Source organism: Peromyscus eremicus, chromosome 11 (genome assembly GCF_949786415.1).
Source record: "Peromyscus eremicus chromosome 11, PerEre_H2_v1, whole genome shotgun sequence".
In the NCBI taxonomy this organism is placed as follows: domain Eukaryota; kingdom Metazoa; phylum Chordata; class Mammalia; order Rodentia; family Cricetidae; genus Peromyscus; species Peromyscus eremicus.
In genome coordinates, this window is record NC_081427.1 from 60,423,201 (window position 1) to 60,444,831 (window position 21,631).

At 45.6% G+C, this 21,631-nt stretch overlaps 1 protein-coding gene across 5 annotated transcripts in view; it reads left to right on the top strand.

Annotated features, from left to right (window-relative positions):
• Window positions 1-16,947, top strand: part of Rasgrf2 (Ras protein specific guanine nucleotide releasing factor 2) — a 225,863-nt gene extending 208,916 nt beyond the window's left edge. For 3 of the 5 annotated variants that reach the window (XM_059276403.1, XM_059276404.1, XM_059276407.1), the window contains exons 20-27: window positions 3,555-3,615; window positions 3,860-3,963; window positions 6,270-6,354; window positions 9,269-9,466; window positions 12,243-12,322; window positions 14,118-14,265; window positions 14,787-14,855; window positions 16,117-16,947. In XM_059276403.1, coding sequence (XP_059132386.1) covers window positions 3,555-3,615; window positions 3,860-3,963; window positions 6,270-6,354; window positions 9,269-9,466; window positions 12,243-12,322; window positions 14,118-14,265; window positions 14,787-14,855; window positions 16,117-16,209 — 838 coding nt within the window. In that variant the 3' untranslated portion in view covers window positions 16,210-16,947. The remainder of the gene's footprint in view (window positions 1-3,554; window positions 3,616-3,859; window positions 3,964-6,269; window positions 6,355-9,268; window positions 9,467-12,242; window positions 12,323-14,117; window positions 14,266-14,786; window positions 14,856-16,116) is intronic. The other 2 variants (XM_059276405.1, XM_059276406.1) reach the window with 1 other exon arrangement.
• The last annotated feature ends 4,684 nt before the right edge of the window (window positions 16,948-21,631 follow it).

Sequence of the window (21,631 nt, forward strand, 5' to 3'; positions counted from 1 at the left end):
TCCCACTCCTCTCCCATCCAGATCCACCTCCTGTCTGTCTCTCATTAGTGAATGAACAGGTTTCTAAGGGATGATAATAAAACAAAATGAAAATGAATACATCGGAAAGAAAAGAGCCAAGAGAAGGCACAAGAATCAGAGACTCATTCATTCATACACTCAGGAATCCCATGAAAACAATAAACTGGAAGACATAATATACACACAAAGGACCTGCAGTGTAAAAAAAAAAAAAAGAGAAGAAAAATACACAAATAAAAATTAAAAAATTTAAAAAAGGGAAAGCTCTGATACAACATTATGAGACAAGGAGTCCCAAAGATCCCCTTGAGTTCATTTTCTGTCGGCCATCTCCTGCTGGGATGCAGCCTACCCTTAAGACTAGTTTGTTTCCCCAGTGAGACTTCCTTGGAGGAAATCAAATTTTCGTTTGCAAGTGGTTATCCATTGGAGATAATGTCTGAGTTAGGGATGGAGCACGTGTCTACTTCTTCTTTAAGCTCTAGGACCTCACCTGGTGCAGACCCATGCAGGCCCTGTGCATGTTGTCTCAGTCTCTGCGAGTTCATCTGTGTGCCGATCCTGCTGATTTAGCAGGCCTTGTTTTCCTGGTGTCCTCCATTCCTTCTAACTCTTACACTCTTCTGCCTCCTCTGGTTTAGGGTTCCCTGATCTCTGAGGGAGGGGGGAATGATGGAGATATCCAATCTAGGGCTGAGTGTTTCAAGGTCTCTCACTCTCTTCATAATGTCTGGCTGTGGGTCTCTGTATTTGTTCCTATATGCTATGGGGGGAAGCTTCTCCAGTGATGGCTGAACAAGGCCTATGATTATAGCTCAGATCCACACAGGGTCTGTGTTTGTTGCTTCAGTCTCTGGAAGCCCCTATGAGCCCTGCTTGGTTGATTCTGTGGCCTATGTTCTCATGGTTCCTTGATCACCGCCACCCACCCAGCTCTTAGAATCCTTCCTCCTCCTCTTCTGCAGGGGTTCCCCTGGCTCTGCCTAATGGTTGGCTGCGGGTCTCTGCGTCTGCTCCCATTGGTCGCTGGATGACACCCCTCAGTGAGAGTTGGGCTAGGTACTGGTCTTCATAGATTTCTTGAAGGGATTTTTTTTCATTTCCTCTTTAAGGACCTCTATCGTACTCATAAAGGCTGTTCTAAGGTCTTTGTCTTGTGCTTCTGCGGTGGGTTTGTTGGACTCCAGTGAAGACATATTGTCCTGGCTATTATTGACTGTGTTTTTACACTGGGATCTAGGCATCTGGGTACTGGAAGATTGAAATTCTAGGAAGATTGATATCTAGGTGCTGATATCTGGTCTTGTTTTTATTGGTTGGGTGTTTTGTTCCTTGTCTTCTGTTTCCTCTCTGGTCCTTAGGAGAGTGTGGTGGCTGTGTGTTGCCTGAGAGGAAATCCTTTGGGGATTCTGATAGGTGTGGCCACTGGGGTAAGATTTGATTCTAGGTATTGGGAGCTGATACTTAGGAATGGGATGGGCTAGGTGAGAGGCCTGGGGGGTTCCACAAGATGGAGGGAAACAGGGTGTTCCACCAGGATCTGCTTAGTCCCTGGGAATGAGGGCAAAGAATGAGGAAAGATTGCAATAAGCCATCTGCTACAGAGCTGGGCTGGACTGGGGGAATGGATATGGAGGAGAGGAGGGAGAGTGAAGACCTGAAGCCTACCTGCTTTGCTGTCTACCTGCTTCTCCGGCAGGCTTGGCAGGTGGGTTCCCAGGGCATACCTGCTGGATTTGGGTGTTGGGGTAACAGGATGAGTGAGCAGAAGGTTATAGGGGAAGATCTGTGAGATCCACTGGGGATGGGGGCAGAGGGAAGAGTAACCTACATCAGGTGACCTGCTATAGAGCTGGGACTAAGACTTGGGGATTGGATTTGAAGAGAGGAGGGGGTCTGCAGTTAGCCTACCTGCTTCCCTGACAGAGTCATTAATGACTTCTGTGGATTTAATTCCCCTGCCCAACAAAAAACAAAGGGAGTCAACCTTAGCTCTCCCCTGAGACAAGCCATAGGGCTTGGAACTGCTTAAATATTTCAATGCTCAGTGTGTGTGTGCTAAGACTTAGAATGGTTGGCCAAGATAGCAAGGTGTAAAATGGAATTCCTACTCGCTGTACTTCTCCTAGACTTGGAATTTCTGTAGGATATATACAACATCTTCCTATTTTGAAAATGATATATTGGGTACTATGTAGATGTAATTCTAAACAGTCTTACTAAATAAGAAACACAGAGCCAAATAAAGAGTTAAAAGCCCAGAGATTGAGCAGTAGCCAAGAGCTAAGACCACCTTATCTTACCACTCGCTGCCGTCCTTCCCCTGAGGGAGACCTTCTTCCTGTGTCCTGTCTTTTTATTGCCTTTCTATTCTGCCTTCTCATTGGCTGAAAACCCAACCACATGATTTCCTCATCACTTCCTGCCTATACAGACCTCCAGGTCTCTGGTTGGTACTGAGATTAAAGGCGTGTGTCACCATGCTGGCTGTGTCCTTGAACACACAGAGATTCTGCCTGCCATGTGATCGGATTAAGGGCGTGTGCTACCACTACCAGACTTCTGCTTAATGGCTTGCTCTTAGCTCTGATCCCCAGGCAACTTTATTAACATACAAATAAAATCACAAATAAATCAGCACAAATAAAATATCACCATAGTATTAATTAACTCTTTGTATCATTCATTCATCTAAAGACTGAAAGATAACCCTTTGAAAGGTGGATCACACTGGGTTTGGGATGCACACTCAAAAAGCAAGATGATTATCTACTTGCTCCTGCTCTATGTTCTTCCAAGTTTTGACCACAAGCTGAGAAGAGGGTGCATTGTGTCTCTTCTGCTTCAGTGGACAATTTGGGGCGGGAGCTAAAGGAGCATGAGTGGGAGGGGCTAGAGGAGCGTGAGTGGGAGGGGCTAGAGGAGCATGAGTGGGAGGGGCTAGAGGAGCATGAGTGGGAGGGGCTAGAGGAGCATGAGGGGGAGGGGCCAGAGGAGCATGAGGGGGAGGGGCTAGAGGAGCGTGAGTGGGAGGGGCTAGAAGGGCATGAGTGGGAGGGGCTAGAGGAGCATGAGTGGGAGGGGCTAGAGGAGCATGAGTGGGTGGGGCTAGAAGGGCGTGAGTGGGAGGGGCTAAGGGAGCATGAGGGGGAGGGGCCAGAGGAGCATGAACAGGTGCCAGGTCTATAGATGAGACTTTACTGGAGAATTCCAGAGCCCTGCCCTTAATGGATCTCCTGGGAGCAGCACCCTAGCAACTCTCAAGTTCACTGTGACAGTGGCTGTCTTAGTCAGACCCTTGGATCGCATGTAATGAGCTAGCCGCTTCCTTCCAAACCATCACTCCTGCACGTCACGTCACGTGTGATTTTCTGTTGTGCGTGTGTGTGGCACAGCAGGCTGTTGGACCTCACAGCCTCACACACCTGAACCCTCACGCTTCCCAACCAAGGAAAAAAGAACCTCGCGCTGGAGCTTCCTGGCATGTCCGTTTTCTCTTATTCATGGAGAATGCTTTACACATTTCCTTACAGGGCTCTTTCACAAGACGATCAAGATGACATTCACCTGAAACTAGAGGATATCATTCAAATGGTAAGCTCAGCCACCGACCCCTTGAGGTGAGCAAACTCATGGGACCGACTCCGTGGTTGACCACGTGTCTGCCTGTGGAGCTGGGTGAGAAGGGCCTCACTCAGTACAGGATCCCGCAGCTGGTTGGTGACGGTAACACGGGCTTTCATAGTTTTGAGTTTGCTGCGTTTTCTTTCAGAGCTAGACGCTAGTGAAGGACTTCATGCTCCACAGGTGCCCTGTTTCACTTCATCATCTCTTGCAGACAGACTGCCCAAAGGCCGAGTGCTTTGAGACGTTGTCAGCCATGGAGCTGGCTGAGCAGATCACTCTCCTGGACCACGTTGTCTTCAGAAGCATCCCCTACGAGTGAGTGCGCTGTCCCCTCGCAGGAAGTAGCTGGCCTAGAAGCCGCCATTATCTCTAAGGCAGACAGGTGTGCATATGCACTCACCCATGCTCAGGGATGTTGAGTCTCCATCTCAAGGTCTTTATTTAGCATGCATGAATGTTTCTTGGTCCCAGTTCATGTCGGGCACATTGACTTGGAGATCCTTGAGATGATCTTGGTTTATGTTTGTTCTGTATGTAATAAGGTTACCAAGAATGTGAATTTCTCTGTGTTTTCCCATCTTTGAAATACAGAATCCTCACCACAGCTACAAAGGTGGTTCTTAACCCTGAGTCTGTCTAAAGCTATATGGGAAGCTTGTAGAAGATGTACTCTCAGAGATAATACTCCTATGAAATTCCAATGTTAGTAGGTTTGGTTGAGGTCCAGAAGATTGTCTTTTCATGAGAACCCCGTAGTTTGGAGGGACCCAAAGTTTCATTCTGAGGAGAAGTGACCCACAGTTAATGCTATAATGTCTGCTACAGGTGTTGACCCCCTTCTGTGAGTTAGCATGTTCTGCTGAGCTCAGTGGCCGTGGGCCTGCCTGTCCTGACTCTGCATTTTCTCCTGTATACACAGGAGGCTCTTTAAGCCCCCTGCAATCACACCGACTTGAAAGATCCTTAAGCAGATCTTTGTTTAGACAAATGGCCACTATTAGCACACATTATCCATGAACTGGTAACCACACCGAAGGTAATGGCTGGGCAAGACCCGGGAATGGGATCCTTGTCATACATAGGACATCCCTGGTGATGGAGGATGTCAGAGCAGATGGGTGAGACAGGTCTAATCCTGTAGTGATGTCAGAGAAGCATAAGGGGATGAGCCCAAGAACACTCAAGTAGACTGTTCTTCTATGCATTTCGTCTTCTCTTCCTGGCTTCCCTGAATTTGTAGACCTACCCATGCACATGGAACAGAGTTGAAATAGGAATCTGACTCATTGGCCATTCAAATGAACCCAGTGACATTCTGGAGTCTTAGGTTAAGAAAAACAATATCCCTTCCACCAACACCCCCTTACCCTCTCACTACCACCCAGAATTTTGAAGGTGGGCCCTTGCCTTCTCTACAAGAGGAGAATGTACCAAGAGAGAACTTGGTGGTGGCTCTTGCTGTGGAATCTTTCTGGGACTCCCATTTCTCCCTGTGCCTTCTATACCTGAAACATCTGCCAGTTATTTCCAGCTGTGGAACTGCGTCCACACTTCTATGTCTAGCTGTGGAATAGGGGCAAGAGCAGTACCAGCAGCAGTGAGGGACAATAAACCATGCAGAGGACCCAGCCAACATTTCTGCTTTAAGAATGTGTTAGATTGGTTTTATTTCATGTTGCTTTCTAAATGTCCACACAAAATAATTCCCATGCACTCTATCTCAACTGTCCCATGAATATTGAGGTCTAGTGACCTGCTCATGAATGAAATGACTGCACAGAGAGGGCCTCAGAAGACCACCCTCCCACCAGGGAGGACCTCAGAAGACCACCCTCCCACCAAGGAGGACCTCAGAAGATCACCCTCCCACCAGGGAGGACCTCAGAAGACTATCCTCCCACCAGGGAGGACCTCAGAAGACCATCTTCCCACAAGGGAGGACCTCAGAAGACCACAGAAGACCACCCTCCCACCAGGGAGGACCTCAGAAGACTATCCTCCCACCAGGGAGGACCTCAGAAGACCATCTTCCCACAAGGGAGGACCTCAGAAGACCACCCTCCCACCAGGGAGGACCTCAGAAGACTATCCTCCCACCAGGGAGGACCTCAGAAGACCATCTTCCCACCAGGGAGGACCTCAGAAGACCATCCTCCTACCAGGCTCAGCTCCTGACCTTGGAAACTTCCATTCTCCAGAGAAAATAAGAGCAGGGTGGAAGGAAGAATTCAGTTCTAATGAGCAGGTTTTGGTCAGAATAGCTCATCTGGAATGTTGCATTTAGAGATTAACCCAGAGGAAATCACCGCCTGGACTACTGCGTTATTAGTTACTTCGTTTCTCTTATGCTGGCAGCGTTTTCTAATTTCAGAGAAGCCTTTATTGAGACAAAATTCCCAACAATAGAGACTGAAAAATCATTTTCATTTTGGCAGTAAATGGTGGAATGCTAGGTTTGAGCTGCAGTTCCTTAGAGATGATCAGTGGAAATGGGGGATGGGGAGGATAATATTCCATGAATGTTAAATTAAATGTACCCGTCTAATCTGTATAACTATGCAGGGTCTCGCCACCACTGCTTACAAACTTCACTGGTTTCGTGTTTTATTCTCAACCTTCAGAGAGTTTCTTGGGCAGGGCTGGATGAAGCTGGATAAAAACGAAAGGACACCTTACATCATGAAAACCAGCCAGCACTTCAATGAAGTGAGTAACTGAGGTACAGCCATGGGCGTGGTTCAGGAGGGCGAGTGCTGTGGTTTTAGGCTTCTCTCGAATAAATCAACTTAGAGTCTGTGGATGTAAGTCAGTGGAGGAGGACTTGGAGCTCTTTGTCTAAGCGTGCATAAAACCCTGGATTTGATCCCCAGAAACAGAAGTAAATAAACTCTGCCACCACTGTGTAAACAGAGCTGATTGAATAGTAAGGGCACACTTAGATCTCCTCACATTCTTAAAGGGATGTGATCATTTCCAGACATAAGAAGTCCCATTTTGATGGTTCCCTCCCGGGTCCTGTGAGTACTCAATCATGTGTAAGATGTTATTATTATTTTTATCCTAATCACTCCAAGCTCATACACAGACTAACTGAAAGAGTTGCGTGTGTACTGACCCCTGGTGGTGACAATTAAGATTGCAGCAGTGTGACTTCCTAAGTTACAGGCTGACTTTGGAAGCAACTTCTTACAGCACAAACTCATTGATGCTGTGGTTACCACTGTCAGTCTCCAGCAGTAAGATGAGGAGTCTATTTTATACCCAGTTCTTCATTGGTGCTGTTGTAACAGACTTAGTCTTGTGAGAGAATCAATAACAGCCATGGAAGTGGCTTCGGGGCTATCCAGGCAAAGGGAAGTTTCCTTTCCAGTTTCAGTGCTGTATAATACAAGGAACAGTGACGATATTTATATGAGCAAAGGGACTGCATTGGCAAGTTAGCAGGTCATCTAAAGTCAGGGTACCAAAACAGCAGTACAGAGTCCCAAGACAGAGCTCTGCACAGGGTCCACTAAGAATACACAGACGCTAAGTGAAGGTATGACGTAAGGAATGTGCTCCATCACCTGGGCTACCCACAGGGCACTCCAACTGAAGAGTCAACCCCAGGATCCAGACCCACACATCTCCCACACTAGGCTAGCTTGTGCTTTAAACAACCCAGTAGCAAGGCTGAGCCTGCTTCTGTACCTTCTAAGATGGGTAGTGACATCACCCTGTCTTCAGCCAGGCATGGAATCTACAAGTCCCCTGTGCTTTCTTCCTGTCCCCTACTCACTACTTCCTGCCTGTCTCAGCAGAAGAGCACAGGTATGAAGTTGGAAGTCATGGTGGAGCAGAGGACCTGATATCCTGATGAGGAGACAGGGACCTCTGGAGACAAGGATGAGAGATCGCCAGGGCCACTACATGCTGGGTTGAACAGCTGAACAGCTGGGCTGGACCCTAAAGACGAAGGGGGACCACAGACCGATTTTTGTCAGGGAGTGCCATAATCAGACTGACACTTTATGCAGCATGGGGTCAAGGCAGTGAGATGGCTAGACTGGCTGGCCGGTGAGCTCCTGAATCTGCCCATCTCCTTCCTCCAGCACTGGAGTTACAGGTGCATCCTGTCATGCCCCACTGAGTGCTGAGGACGCAAACTTGGGACCTCATAGGCATGAGCTTCTCCACTGAATCGTCTCCCCAGCTTCAGAACAGACATAGCTTAGCTGTTTACTATTTACTGTTACTGTTTAGTTTATGCTGTTTACTTGTTTACATACTTCCCTCTGCTCCTCCCTCATAGCCGGGTTCAGAATACCTTAAGGCCAGCATATTAGTTAGTTTTATGTTACTATAATCATATACCTAAGACAATTAACTTATGTAGAGAAAAGGTTTACTGGCAGAGAAAACTGCTCAGCTCACAGACAAGAACCGAAGAGTGGAAGAGAAAGGGGCATAGTTGCCACAATCCCCTTCAACGCACACCTCTTTGAGCTAAGGACCAACACAGTACCTTCTAATACTCTAGGGACCAGGCCATTGACTCATAGTCTGTGGGGAACATTCAACATCCAAACTGTACCCGTCAGTGACATGGATTTCCTTCTCCTTCTGCTCATAGCAACTAAGACAAGTGTGTCCTAGCCCACTTCGTCAATAATTATTGGAAATAATGTCCTTATCAAAATTATTGATTAACCGAATCACCTCCTCCCAACAAACTGGAGTCTATGTTATTCTCTACACTAAAGCTGAGGGAGTGATTAGCCCTAGTATGTGTTTTAGGGAGTTTCTATGTGACACGAAAAGGTACTGTGAGAGCTTATGTGTCTTATAAGAGTGGGGGTGCCCATCAGATTTAATGTGTGGATACAAAATCACATCCCTGCACCCCGCTGCTGCTGATTGTATTCTGTCTGCTCCTTTCATATTTTGAAAGCTGAGCTGCTTCGGCTAGCTTTTGGTTAGTAGAATTACAGTCCTTAGCTTTAAAGTTCGTTTGTTTTGCCAGTGAAATTTTACAAGAAGAAAGTGTGCTTCTCTTTTTCTATGCTAAGCGATTTTCTGGTTTGAGAGATGACCAATTTAGAGTTCAGATTAATGGCTGGCTGGAGAGATGACTCAGCCATTAAAAGGCCAGGCTCACAACCCAAAACATAAGAATTCAGATTAATAGGAACCCACGGTTTTTCTTTCTCTGTGAAAACTGAGGTTTCCCAGAGTATGTTACCTATACATAGTTGGGGGTAAAGAAATATGTGTCCCCAAGGTCCCCAAGGAGTGATACCCTGGTCTGGAATATGTCCTTTGCTTGGTTGTTAGGTCATTCCATTTCTTGGCAAGGATTCCTTCATCAAAACTACTGATGTAAAAAGATCCATATTTCCTCCAGCAAGCTGGGTTCCAGAGAGTCCCTGTCTCCACTCTCAGGACGAGCAGGTGTGGGTGGTTTTGTCGCTGCTGTTATCATTCCAAATTCTAGTCTCTTTGGAAGCTGGTGTCTAAGGATGGACCGAGGGCTTTGTGCTACCTAATAGCCACTCCTCCTTAGGTGCTCATGGGCCACTCAGCTATTTGCCGGGATGCGTTGTTTTGGCTCTTAGCTTGCCGGTCTCTTTGGCTGTCTTAGATGAGTAACCTGGTGGCCTCTCAGATAATGAATTACGCTGATATCAGCTCCCGTGCCAACGCCATTGAGAAGTGGGTTGCAGTAGCGGACATTTGCCGGTGTCTACACAACTACAATGGTGTGCTGGAGATCACCGCGGCCTTAAACAGAAGTGCCATCTACAGGCTGAAGAAAACCTGGGCCAAGGTGTCCAAGCAGGTGAGCATCGGTGTGCGACACACCTTGCTACTGAGAGGGGGGGAGGTGTGGGGAGAGAGGGCCCAGATGAATCCTGCTAATTAGGAAATCATTAGCTGATATGAGCAGTACAGTTGCCAAAGGAAGGTGCCAATGGATAATTACCCTGCTCTTACCACTTAATTAATTTCCCTCCTGTGTGTCTCCAAAACACTCATTAGAATGTTTAGGGGGGCACAATCTCAAACAATGTGGCTGTCAGTCATGACTTGTTGCCTGAATTCTTTCTGGAGGGCAAGTGAGCCCACAGCCGCCCGGTGGATTCGTCCCCATCCCCCTTCTCCTCCAAAGCCTTTGTCCCCAGAGGCCTCAATGTACAACGTTTCCTCGGTCCTTCTGGGAGCTGCTTTCGAGTTTTGAACCGGTGACTTAGACATGCAGGTGTGTGACCGTTGGTTTTCTTCCATTAGATTTAGATTTCCTCTCTTATTTCCACTCAGATAATTTTAATAGTCAAATCAAGTCATACTGCTCCCTGCCCTTCTAGCCTTCTCCTTGGGTATTGGTGAGTTTGGGAGGGGCCTTCTCCAAGGCTGTCTGGAAGACTTTCTCGGGACCTCTAGAAGGCTGACTCTGCCTCTAGTCCTCTGCTGGTTGGTCATCAGATGCAGGATGTCTGTGGTGTGCAGGTGGTTTATCCAACCTGCCCAGGAGCAACAGTCAATGATTGTTCCAAGGGAGTTGGGTTAGCCTTGTCTTGTCCAGCCATTGGCTCGGCTAATGTTCTGAGCCTAGGGTGTGTGTCACCCTCTACCACAGGCTGTTCTGCCCTTGGTGGCCCCGCAGGGCATGTGAACTCTTCATTATTGGATTACTACCTTGGTCCTCACAAAGGGTCTTGGAGGAACCTCCCAGGCTCCTCCATACTGTTTTAATGCCTGTTGGGAGGAGATCTGTGCCACGCATGCTCAGCCTAACCATTCACTGCACTTCACTGTGCACCTTGATGTACCCACTGGAATTGGAGAGGGCTATCCCACAGTGCTTATCTCTCAGGGCAAGACCAAAAGAGCATACATGTATCCTGCTGCCAATTCTTCAAGGTGTTGGTACTATTACCCCCTGAGAGCATAAGCCCCCTAAGATGAGCTCATCATTTCCTCTGTCTTCACTTATCTCTCTGAGTCCTTCTCTCCAGAGCAGGAGTTGCCTTGAGTTCTCTGTGTAGCCAGGAAGTAGGCCCTCACAGCTCCCCTCCCACTTTATTCCTTTGTAAAAGGGCAATTCTGAGGACCTGAACTAGGATCCTTAGAAGTCTGTGACCAACAAAGCCTGGAATGACTAGTAAAAACCATACATTTTTTTTAAAAAAAAATGGTGTTATTTTGTAAATAAGAATAAAAACTCCATTTAAGTCAACCATAGATTCACAGACAGCCATAAAAATGATATAAACACTCCTTTCCCCTTATACAGACCCCTTCTCTATCTAAGTCAGTAAAATAAGTGAGCAATTGTTTTGTTTAATTGGTTAAAACTGGTGCACTGTGCCAAGGCCTCCTGCAAGCTTTAAGGAAGTTCCAGGCCTTGTCTGTAACTGACTTCAGTGGTATTCTTGACTTTGAGAGCATAGATACAGCATGATAACTATGGAAGAGATTCTCAGCTCATGTTAAAATTTCTGTCTCAAGTTTTGTGGTACAAGCTGTAATGACGTCAGATAGACTATACTGTTTCAGTCAATGTATGAGTCACTGACAGTTGTCTGATTGTTCACTAGAGTGGTGGTATCTACAGCCAAGTACCTCACTCCAGTCACAGTCAGGGCCTGGTTGGTCACTGAGGTGCCAAATTTGGCAATACTGTCTTCCCCATAGCAGGTCTGAGATCAGTCTGGAAGATGCCCAGAAGGCCTGTGGAACTCCCTAGATCTGTGACTGTCAGGGAGATTGTACTTATGAAGTTTTTTTGGACCCTGGCCAGTCCTGGATAAAGAAAAAAGGCCCTTCTGAGACCTCAGAAATTTGGATGGAATGACGGCATCTTGGATTGTTGTGGAAACTACATAGCTCCTCTCTAACCCAAGTCAGGGTCATGTGATCTCCAACCTAGGCTTGTCAAGTGCTTCTCACAGTTGGCCCTGGAGAATCAGGACCCACCAAGATGCCTGTGTGTGTAGCCCACCAGGAGTGAGTCCTCATCCCATCCCCCAGGGTCACACTGCTGTTCTTCCATGACTATGGAAGAAACTCTAGACTAATGTCAACATCCATAGTAGGTCTTTGTAAAGTCTAGAATTAAACTTCTCTAGCAAATTGATGAGCATGATCACTAAAGCAAGGATTTGGAGTGGAGGATACTGTGTAGATATGTGTTGATGGTTTGGACATACTGAAAAAGATTCACCATGAGCTGGGCATGGAGCTCAGAGGTGGAGTGCTTGTCCAGCATCTACAAGATTCTGGGTCAGCTTCCCAGCACTTTAATAGAAGAATGAGGTTGGTCTGAAATCCCTTTTAGGAGACTCCCTGCCCCCTTTCAGATGCTCATTCAACACATGCTGAAGTCCTAAGTCGTCTTTGCCTCACAGTTTTTCTTTTCTTTCCGTTTTTCCTCAGCCTGTGGCAAAAGCCTGGATATAGGCACTTCTTTTGCATGTCTCTTCCCTTCTTGTTTTAAAACATTAAATGGCATCAGCACCTGCCTCTGAAGAAAAGAACCTAGTTCCCTACCACTGCTCACTCTCATCAAATTACAGAGTTTTCCTGACGAACTAAGTTGTCTCTTTCCTTTTTAGACAAAAGCTCTGATGGACAAACTTCAGAAGACTGTTTCATCTGAAGGAAGATTTAAAAACCTCAGAGAAACTCTTAAAAAGTATGTCTTTTTTAATCATTAAATGATTCACACTTCAAGAATATGATCAAATAATTTGCGTGGCATGCAAATAGTAATCTACCCCCTTCGTTGCTGATGAAGAAGAAATAGGAAGGAGCTACTATCGTATATTTTCACTTTTCACTTGGAATTCTGTGCATTTAGTGAGCATCTTGTGGATAGACCATGGTGTATACTGATGCTGTGCATATAGTGAGCATCTTGTGGATAGACCATGGTGTATACTGATGCTGTGCATTTAGTGAGCATCTTGTGGATAGACCATGGTGTATACTGATGCTGTGCATATAGTGAGCATCTTATGGATAGACCATGGTGTATACTGATGCTGTGCATATAATGAGCATCTTGTGGATAGACCATGGTGTATACTGATGCTGTGCATATAGTGAGCATCTTGTGGATAGACCATGGTGTATATGGATACTGTACATATAGTGAACATCTTATGGATAGACCATGGTGTGTACGGATACTGTACATATAGTGAGAATCTTATAGATAGACCATGGTGTATGTGGATACTGTGCATATAGTGAGCATCTTATGGGTACTGTGCATATAGTAAGTATATTAGAGATGTATGTAGTATATTCCAACTAGTAAAATATCAACATAAGTCAAATATCTCTTAGTATAATTTTATTAATTTAGTATTTCTTAATCTAAACATAGTGATTGATTGTGACTTTTTGTGTAAATATTCCAGAAGCAGTTGATTACTGTTGTTACTGTATTTACTTTTGGCCTTTTATACCTACATTGTTCTTTCTACACACACACACACACACACACACACATACACGCACGCGCGCGCGCACACACACACACACACACACAGGGCAGGGAGGCAGAGAATAAGAGCTCTATTTTCTTGCAACTGGTTTTCTTGTGATTTAACACATGAACTTGGCTTACCCTAGGAGAACATTTGTCTTATGTCACACTGGTAAAAGATGAGGGATAGTCATCTATATGTTGATAGTCATCTATATTTTTACACCAGTAAAAGCAGTAACAGTATAGCAAGTACTTGCTAAATATTTATACACTGCATGTTGGGTGCTTTACATCTCTGTCTTAAGCCTCACAATAAACTTCAGAGATTAGCTTTTCTGTCCTCATTACTGGTGAGGAAAGTGTAGACCAGGGAGCACCCTGCTCAGTATTCCTGAGCAACTGGTCAAGCTGGGATTCAAACTCTGTTCCCTTTGCACCAGAAGCCATATCCTTAGCTGCAGGCCTCACCAGGAAGACCAAGTAGACCCAGTTTGCCTGAACAAATACCTGCTATGGTTGTGATTTCTCATCAGGACCACCAGCCCACAAATAATGGCGTGGAGACTTAATATTAATTATGAAAGCTTGGCCTTTAGCTTAGGTTTGTCCCCAACTAGCTCTTATAACTCAATTAACCCATAATTTTAACTGCAAACTGCCATGTGGCTCAGTTACCTCTCCTCAGTATGGCACATCCCACTTGCTCCAAGTCTTCTGTTAAAATACGAGCACCTAGATTCCTTCTCCTCTTCCTCCCTCTCCCTGGAAATCCTGCCTGTCTTCTCCTGCCTAGCTATTGGCCATTCAGCTCTCTATTTCACAAATCACAGCAATACATCTTCACACAGTGTACAAATATCTCAAAACAGTCTCTTTCATGGCTTTAGTGTGTAGCTGTAAATGGCTGTTAAATCCAAGTCTTCTAATGCATTTCCAAACTAGCTAAATGAAAAATGCATTTCCTGTGGTGCAAGTTCTAACTGTGTGTGTGCAGGAATAAGAACCACTCTTCCTGGCCTTGCAGCTGTAATCCCCCTGCTGTCCCTTACCTCGGGATGTACTTGACAGACCTGGCCTTCATTGAAGAAGGAACCCCGAACTTTACAGAAGAAGGCCTTGTCAATTTCTCAAAAATGCGAATGGTAGGTGGCCATTTTGTGATTAACCTATGTTGGTGACTTGGCAGCCTAGTGAGAAGAGGGTGGTGTCGGCTTCTAAATCTTGAGGTGGAAAAGAGGGTGAAGACACCTGTTGTCGTTCAGTTGAAGAGATTTTTGGTAGTGACTTCTTAAAGTCTGGGTCCAGGCTGTGGGGAATATAACTCCAAAGATGATTTTCTAAAACTGACCAGTAGGCAGATGCATGAGTCTCCTTGCTAGACAGCCATATTCTGAACACGAAGTTAGAGGCTAGAAACCCACAAGAAGCGGCACCCAGAGCTTCTCCCTGTTGCCAGCCTGTGGCCACCCAGAGTCAGCTGACCCAGTGATTATGAGTTCAGGGCCTTCTTGTTGGCTTTACCCTTGGCTCCTTGAAGGTATAAGAAGTGATCAGGCAAGGCTCCTCCTACCCCATGGAGGACAGGACTCGGGGATGTCACCCTGGGAGAATGCACTGTGATGCAGAAGGATGTTTCTGAATTGCTCTTGTTTTTTCCTGTTAGATATCACACATTATTCGAGAGATACGTCAGTTCCAGCAGACTGCTTACCGCATAGACCAGCAGCCAAAGGTAACACTGTGTGCTAGTGAGAGCTTACAAGGACGGATGTAGAAGTTAGTGTTCTATAAAACCACACAGCTGAGCAATAATACCAAAGGCTGACTTATGGTAAGGACCTGAACTAGAAATGATCAGCAAGCCTGACCAAGAAAAGGGAAGCTGAAAAGATAATTCGTCAAGTTTTATTTGTTGTTGAGCATGTTTCCTGGGTTCTGACCCTGTACCTTCTGTTTCCAGTACTTTGATTCCATTCCAAGCTCGAGATCACAAAATACATTCTACAACTGGACAGACTTTTCTTTCTTTTTTTTTTTTTTTTTTAAGGAAAAGTAGGTTGCTTCAGTTTCTTCCTTGAGTTCCTACCTTGGCTCCTTTCAATGACGGACTATAAAGTGTAAGATGAAATAAACCCTTTCCTCCCAAAGTTGCTTTTGGTCATAGTTTATGATAGCAACAGAAATTAGCCTAGAACAGTGAGTGTATGTATTTGTCAGAACTATACTCACATGAGTTATCAACATTATACTTCAATAAGAAGGAAATATTTCCCAGAAATACTTCATGCCCTTACACCTTCATTTCTAGTGCCATTTCCTTTCCTTATTCCTGGTATCTGTCCATCAGAGCATGCACACGTGAACACCAGGAAACAAGCCGGCAAGGATTCCATCCTCATCATGGGTTGTAAAATACTGACTGCAATTCTACATGTATGGCAATTATTAAAGCCACTGATAGGCTGCACGCTCAAGGCTGTAAGCAGTGAGAGCTCCATGTGCCTGTGTTGCAAAGAGGAAAGTAAACCTCAATGGAGGATATGATTCTGTTTATCACTATAAGGTTAAATTTAATACTATGAGTATGTGTAATGCATATAAACACACAGTAACTCATCTGCGATCACGTACACCAAATGACAACAGAGTGCAGACTGGAACCAGAGGTTGGGAGAGGACTGCTTTTACAACAATAATATCTTCATTTGTTTCTGTTTTACGAAAATTCCAAATGTCTCAGGAAAGATGTTTAGTTGTGTCAGATTCATTCAGAAAACGTACAGTTGATCTTCTGAGAGAAGCATAACTGATGTCTCTCTCTCTCTCTCTCTCTCTCTCTCTCTCTCTCTCTCTCTCTCTCTCTCTCTCCCTCTCCCTCTCCCTCTCCCTCTCCCTCTCCCTCTCCCTCTCCCTCTCCCTCTCCCTCCCTTCCTCCCTCCCTCCCTCCCTCTCTCTCTCTCTGTCTCTCTCCCTCTCCCTTTCTCTCTCTTCAGGTCATACAATACCTGCTTGACAAAGCCCTCATTATAGATGAAGATACACTCTATGAGCTGTCGCTCAAAATTGAACCTCGACTCCCTGCTTGAAGATCTGGCCTTGTCCCTGAGAACATGGGAATTTCATGTAAAGTGTGTCACACAGAGCATGGCGGGGACCCAGAGGGACAACGCCTGCCTCCGTTCACCACTAAAGATGGAACCAGACTGCAATTCTGTCTCCAGCCAGAGTGAAACCCAGCTGCATGGGTCAAGGACAGATGCTCCAGCCCTGGGTGGGAAGGTGTAAACCTTGAAGCTTAGGGAAGCTGATGGTACAATTTGCATAAGGGATAATAATGTAGGAGATGCTGGTAACCATTATAAAGAAGTGGAAGGAAGGTAAACGTCCCCTGTCCCATGTTCTGCTAGAGCTTGGGGACAAGGTCCCACAGAGAAGACCTATAATGTTTTATGGCATTCTACTAGCCTGGGCACGCCTCCACCAGTCTTCTACGATTTAATTGCTTCTATTACATTTCCTTTATGCCAAGCGTCACAGCCAGGATGACGCTTCCTTTCTAGGCCCGACACATAAGCAGTTTCAGTATGCAGCATGTGCATGGTTCTCTGTGCATTCTCCATGCATGGGAGGAGTGGCGTGCTCTGAAAATAGCCTTGCAGCCTTTAGGCAATGGAACAGGAATTAAAAGATTAAAAAAAAAAAAAACAACAAGTGGATTTGTTGGTAGCGTTTCCTTAATTCCAAGTAAGCAGCATCCCACAGGCTTGAGTGGGGACTTCACTGAGAGATTGGTCCCAAGAAGCGGCCCCCTTAGAGAGCCAGCTGTAAAGGCTGCAGTAAAGTACATGTCCGTGTCAGTTAACCGACAAACCTGTGGAATGTGATAAGAAGGCCACCAAGTGCTATGGAGAGTAATGACTTACCCTAAGCAAAAATGGAGGCCTAAAAATCATCTCTGTACCTGATTGCATTTGTTTTCTTTTCCATATATTACTCTAGACACCTTTTCTGATGTATACAAACTTTTTTGGGGTTCATATGAACATTGGCTGTACTTTAAAAACAAACGTTTTATGGGGTTCTTCTTTCGAAAGCCCATGCTTCCGTCTGCTATTGGTAGACAGTCCTTCTCCTCTCCCAGCCATCTTTGTTTAAAAAGGGTTTTGAAGATCCATTCTGAGTAAGACTATTCCAAGTGCACGGGAAATGGCTGATCACCCCACAGCTCTTGGAGCAGAAAACCAAATGCAGGGTTTTGCCTGCACCCCAAGTCTGGGGACGTGGCCTCGTGCTCCACACAATGGTCAGTTGTTCAAGGAATAGGGCTCTCCTTGATTACCTCCCTCTCCTGTTCTCAGGGAGACCACTGCTTTAAAGGGAGGAAGAGATGCCAGTGACGGATCATTATATCTCGGGCCTGGCATACCTGGCATTTTCTCTTAGAGGCGTGATGCTTATTGACGCTGACCACCAAGATTGATCTGCCTGGCCATTGCCCCTCTTCCTTTGCATCTTAATTATGTGATAGAGCTAACAGCTAGCTAATGCCTTCCACTCACCAGTTCCAGGGGCCCAATGGAAGAGCTAGCGTTGGTAATGTACCATAGAACTAGAGAAGGTACATTTTCTGCACAGTAAGGGTTATCCCTGTACATAACTGCATAGAGAAATATAAGCTAAGTAAAAAGAAAATATTTATATTATATGAATCCCACTCCAAAAATCTTTTCACTGGTCCATTTTAGCCAACAGTGTAGCACTAAGCCCCCCAAGGGCCACTTAGGGATGCTTTTTCCTTTTTATTTATTTATTTTCTGAGTTACTTGTTTGTTCTCTTCAGTTTCGAATAAGAGGTTGATGCATAATGACGCATGATGAAAGCATGAGCTGTCAGATCCTAACTGTGCACACCTTGTGACTTACTTCTCGGTGTTCAGAAGCTGAACGTTCAAATAATTTGTCACTAACACCAAACACCACACGATCCTACAGAGGAAAAGTAAAGGTTAGCATTCCTGAGAGGGCCACAGCGTACTAGTTTCACGCCACTCACTACTGGGGAAGGAGTACCCACACCGCCTTCAGCCCCACCCCCTTCCCCACAGCACTCCATCCCCGCCCTTCAGAGGATGGCTCTGAGTGCACTTTCCTTGGGAGTTTGGGCTCCTGCTTCTCCAATGTTATATTGCAGAGGCCAGTGCAGTCATTCTTATTAAAATAAGAGGAATTTCTAATGCCCCTCTCCTGTTGAAATGCAGCTTTTCCTCAGCAAGTGATGACGCTTTTGAGCCTGTTTCCAGTAGACAGTTGGAAGCGCCCCCACTGGTCATTTGTGGGAACTGCCATTGCTTTGCTCAGATTGTCTGGCTTGTTAGAGCTAAAGAGACTCTGATCGTTCGTTCATCGGTCAGTCAAGGCAGGGATGCACATTTAAAAACAAAACACCTCAGCTTGGTCCTGTTTAAGATTCACCAGAGCAATCTGTGATTCCTCTTCTGATTGTTGAAGCCCTAGTCCTTTGAAGCTTTATATGTATTTGTGGGGTACAACATATGCACTCCTTGTCCGCCAATACTCTACTCTATGAGATGTTCCTAAGAGCACATGGGAGGCCACCTTCAAAAGGTCAAGTAGTGAACACGTGTACTGCAAAGTTAACAGGAAATCAACCCGATTTCATGCTCTCAAATGAGCACAACCTTTTGTCCTGCGGGTGGAATTACCTTGAGGGCTTCGGGGGATGCCTAATGAAGACATCCACTCTTTCTACAGAAACAAACCTCTTACCGAAGCCAGTGTATGTGACAGGTTCAGCGTGAAGTATAATGCTGTTGCTTTTCTTCTGCAGTTCCTTCGAGGAGTTTAAAGAGGGATTTTAAAGTGCTGTGGCAATCTTTCAGAGTGGCTCTAACAGCCTCCTTTATTGTGTGTTTATTGGTGCATCTCAAAGTCCCACATGTAAACAAATGAAACTCATGAGAGAGAAAAGCCACTGTAAACCATATGATGTGACCATGGGCTTGCCCTCTTCTCTCTTGTTAGGAGAGACAAGACTGTAGGCCACCAGTGACTGCATCTGTCCTGAAGAGGAATGCAATAAAGGGGTCACTCCTAAAATGCTCAGCTTTCACATTTTAAAAAGGGATTTTACTTTGCTTTTCTTTTCAATAGTTAATGTTATTCCTCCATGAAAAGATCTCTTGTTTTAAATGTTTCTTTCAAATCTCAACTTGCAAAATTTATCATTTTTACTACTGTTGAGATAGCATAAAAGATAATATCCTATTTTTAGCCAGGCTGATGTCCACAGCTGGAGGAAATTAATGAACGGAACTCCTTTTCATTTCTGTGAGAAATAGGATTGTAAGTTTAGTGGCCTGTTTAAAGACATCACTACGTGATTCCTGGAATAAGGCTGTGGTCGGTGGTCTGTAGCCAGCATCCTTGCAGAGGCCGCTGTTAGCTTACACCGGGTCAGAGCAGTAGACAGGGACCTTTTGTTATAGGGACAGACACACGAGTGACGTAGCCGTTTCCATCTCAGCCACCTTGGGACATGATGTTAAGATTAGGATTGACTGTTCTGGGTCGGATCTGCTCAAATAATCCCCTTCCTTCACAATGTCGAACCGCTGTCTTTCCACAACGCATTTCAGTCTTCACCAGAAAGCTGGTTCTGAAAGCGCACTGGACCAGACCTGAGACTCAGCCTAGCTCTGCATCGTCCAGCCGAAGAAACTTAGGCCAGTGTTTACACCTCTGCGTCTCAGTTTCCTCATCTATAAAATGGGATTAATCATAATTCCTGTGCCGTCTACCTCACTGGGCTGTCCTGAGGACCAAAGGGGTCAGAATGTAAACTTTAAAGTGCTGTACAATTGTGAGGTAACTGATTACCAGGCTCAGCTCTTTTACAGAGGAATTAAATGTACTTATTATTTGTATGTATGTGCGTGTTTGTGTGTACAAACACATGTGTTAGTCAGAGAAACACACTGTCTGGTTACTTTGTACATCTGCTGTCATTTGTAAACTCTAATGAGGGATTTGTGCTGTGGCCTGGCACTTGCCAAGTGAGGCGTAGGTTATGCTGACATGCAAATTAAACTTCGCCTTTCTTCAGTACTCGAAAGTCTCATGGTTTCTTCATTTATCTCCTTTCCTGTTTTGACACTGTCCTTCACCTCAATTGCCCCCTTTATATGTTCTTTTACTTCTACAGTTCACATACAAAGAACACTTAGGAGAATTTTTTGTTGTTGTGGCTTTTGGGAGGGTTTTGTTTGTTTGTTTTTCGAGACAGGGTTTCTCTGTGTTGTGTTGGTGCCTGTCCTGGATCTCGCTCGGCAGACCAGGCTGGCCTCGAACTCACAGAGATCCACCTGGCTCTGCCTCCCAAATGCTGGGATTAAAGGCGTGTGTCAACCACCGCCCCGCTCACTTAGAAGAATTTAATTTGCAGACCACATTACTAAGCGGAGAACTGGAGGGTAAGGTCCTCCAAAAAGATGTCAAGAATCATCATCAAACCCACTCTGTTTCTAGTTAAGTCTGTTCCAGTGACATCTGAGGCCCATGTCTGACTACTTCCAGGCATGGAGAACCCATCCTGTCCAGGCAGCTCATGTCACGCAGGAGTGGATCCTCACCCAGTCACTGCTAGTTCTGAACTTCAGGAGCTTCTGAGGCCTCTCAGGTTGCATCTTCTTAAAAATGAAGGCTGGTGTCCATTCCCAGAATGACTGTAGTGCTTACGTGGGCTGATATATATGAAAAGACTTAGAAGACATTGTCCCGACATCTAGAGTTGAGTCAGGATCCAGAGCACAAGGGCAAACTGCAAAGAGAGGCCCCTTAGCTTCCTTCTCCAGTTGTGATGGGAACCACCCAGGCTGGAGGGACACACAGACATAGGGCACACACGCCTTCCTGCTTGGCCACCTCATAAGGCAATTCCTCCCTGCGTGGCCCCATCCGGGACCTGCTCTATGACATGCCAGGTAGATTTAGGGATAGCTAAGGAAGAAAGTCCACAACAGATTTCTGTGTCACTTTAAAGCAAGTGACAACAGCCGCCACACACTCCCTTATGTTCTTTTCCCTGTGACAAAAGCCAGCCCCATGGCCACACTGACGTGAGAGTGGGAGTTGGCATTGATGAGGAAGGGATAGAAGGGGTATGACAGGAATCCTGTGAGATGGACTTTCAGACACTCGTCCTACTGCTGGGAGTCACTTGTGGAGATTTCGTGTCCCCGTCACAGCCTCTTAATCACAAGGGTAGAAAGGAATAGGCACATACTGGGCAGTGGTGGCATACGCTTTTAATCCTAGCACTCAGGAGGCAGAGACAGGTGGATCTCTGAGTTCGAGGCCAGCCTGGTCTACCGAGTGAGTTCTAGGATAGGCTTCAAAAGCTACACAGAGAAACTCTGTCTCAAAAAACAAAAAACAAAAACAAACAAGCAAAAAAAAAAAAGGAATAAACATTATTTTCTCAAGTCCCCC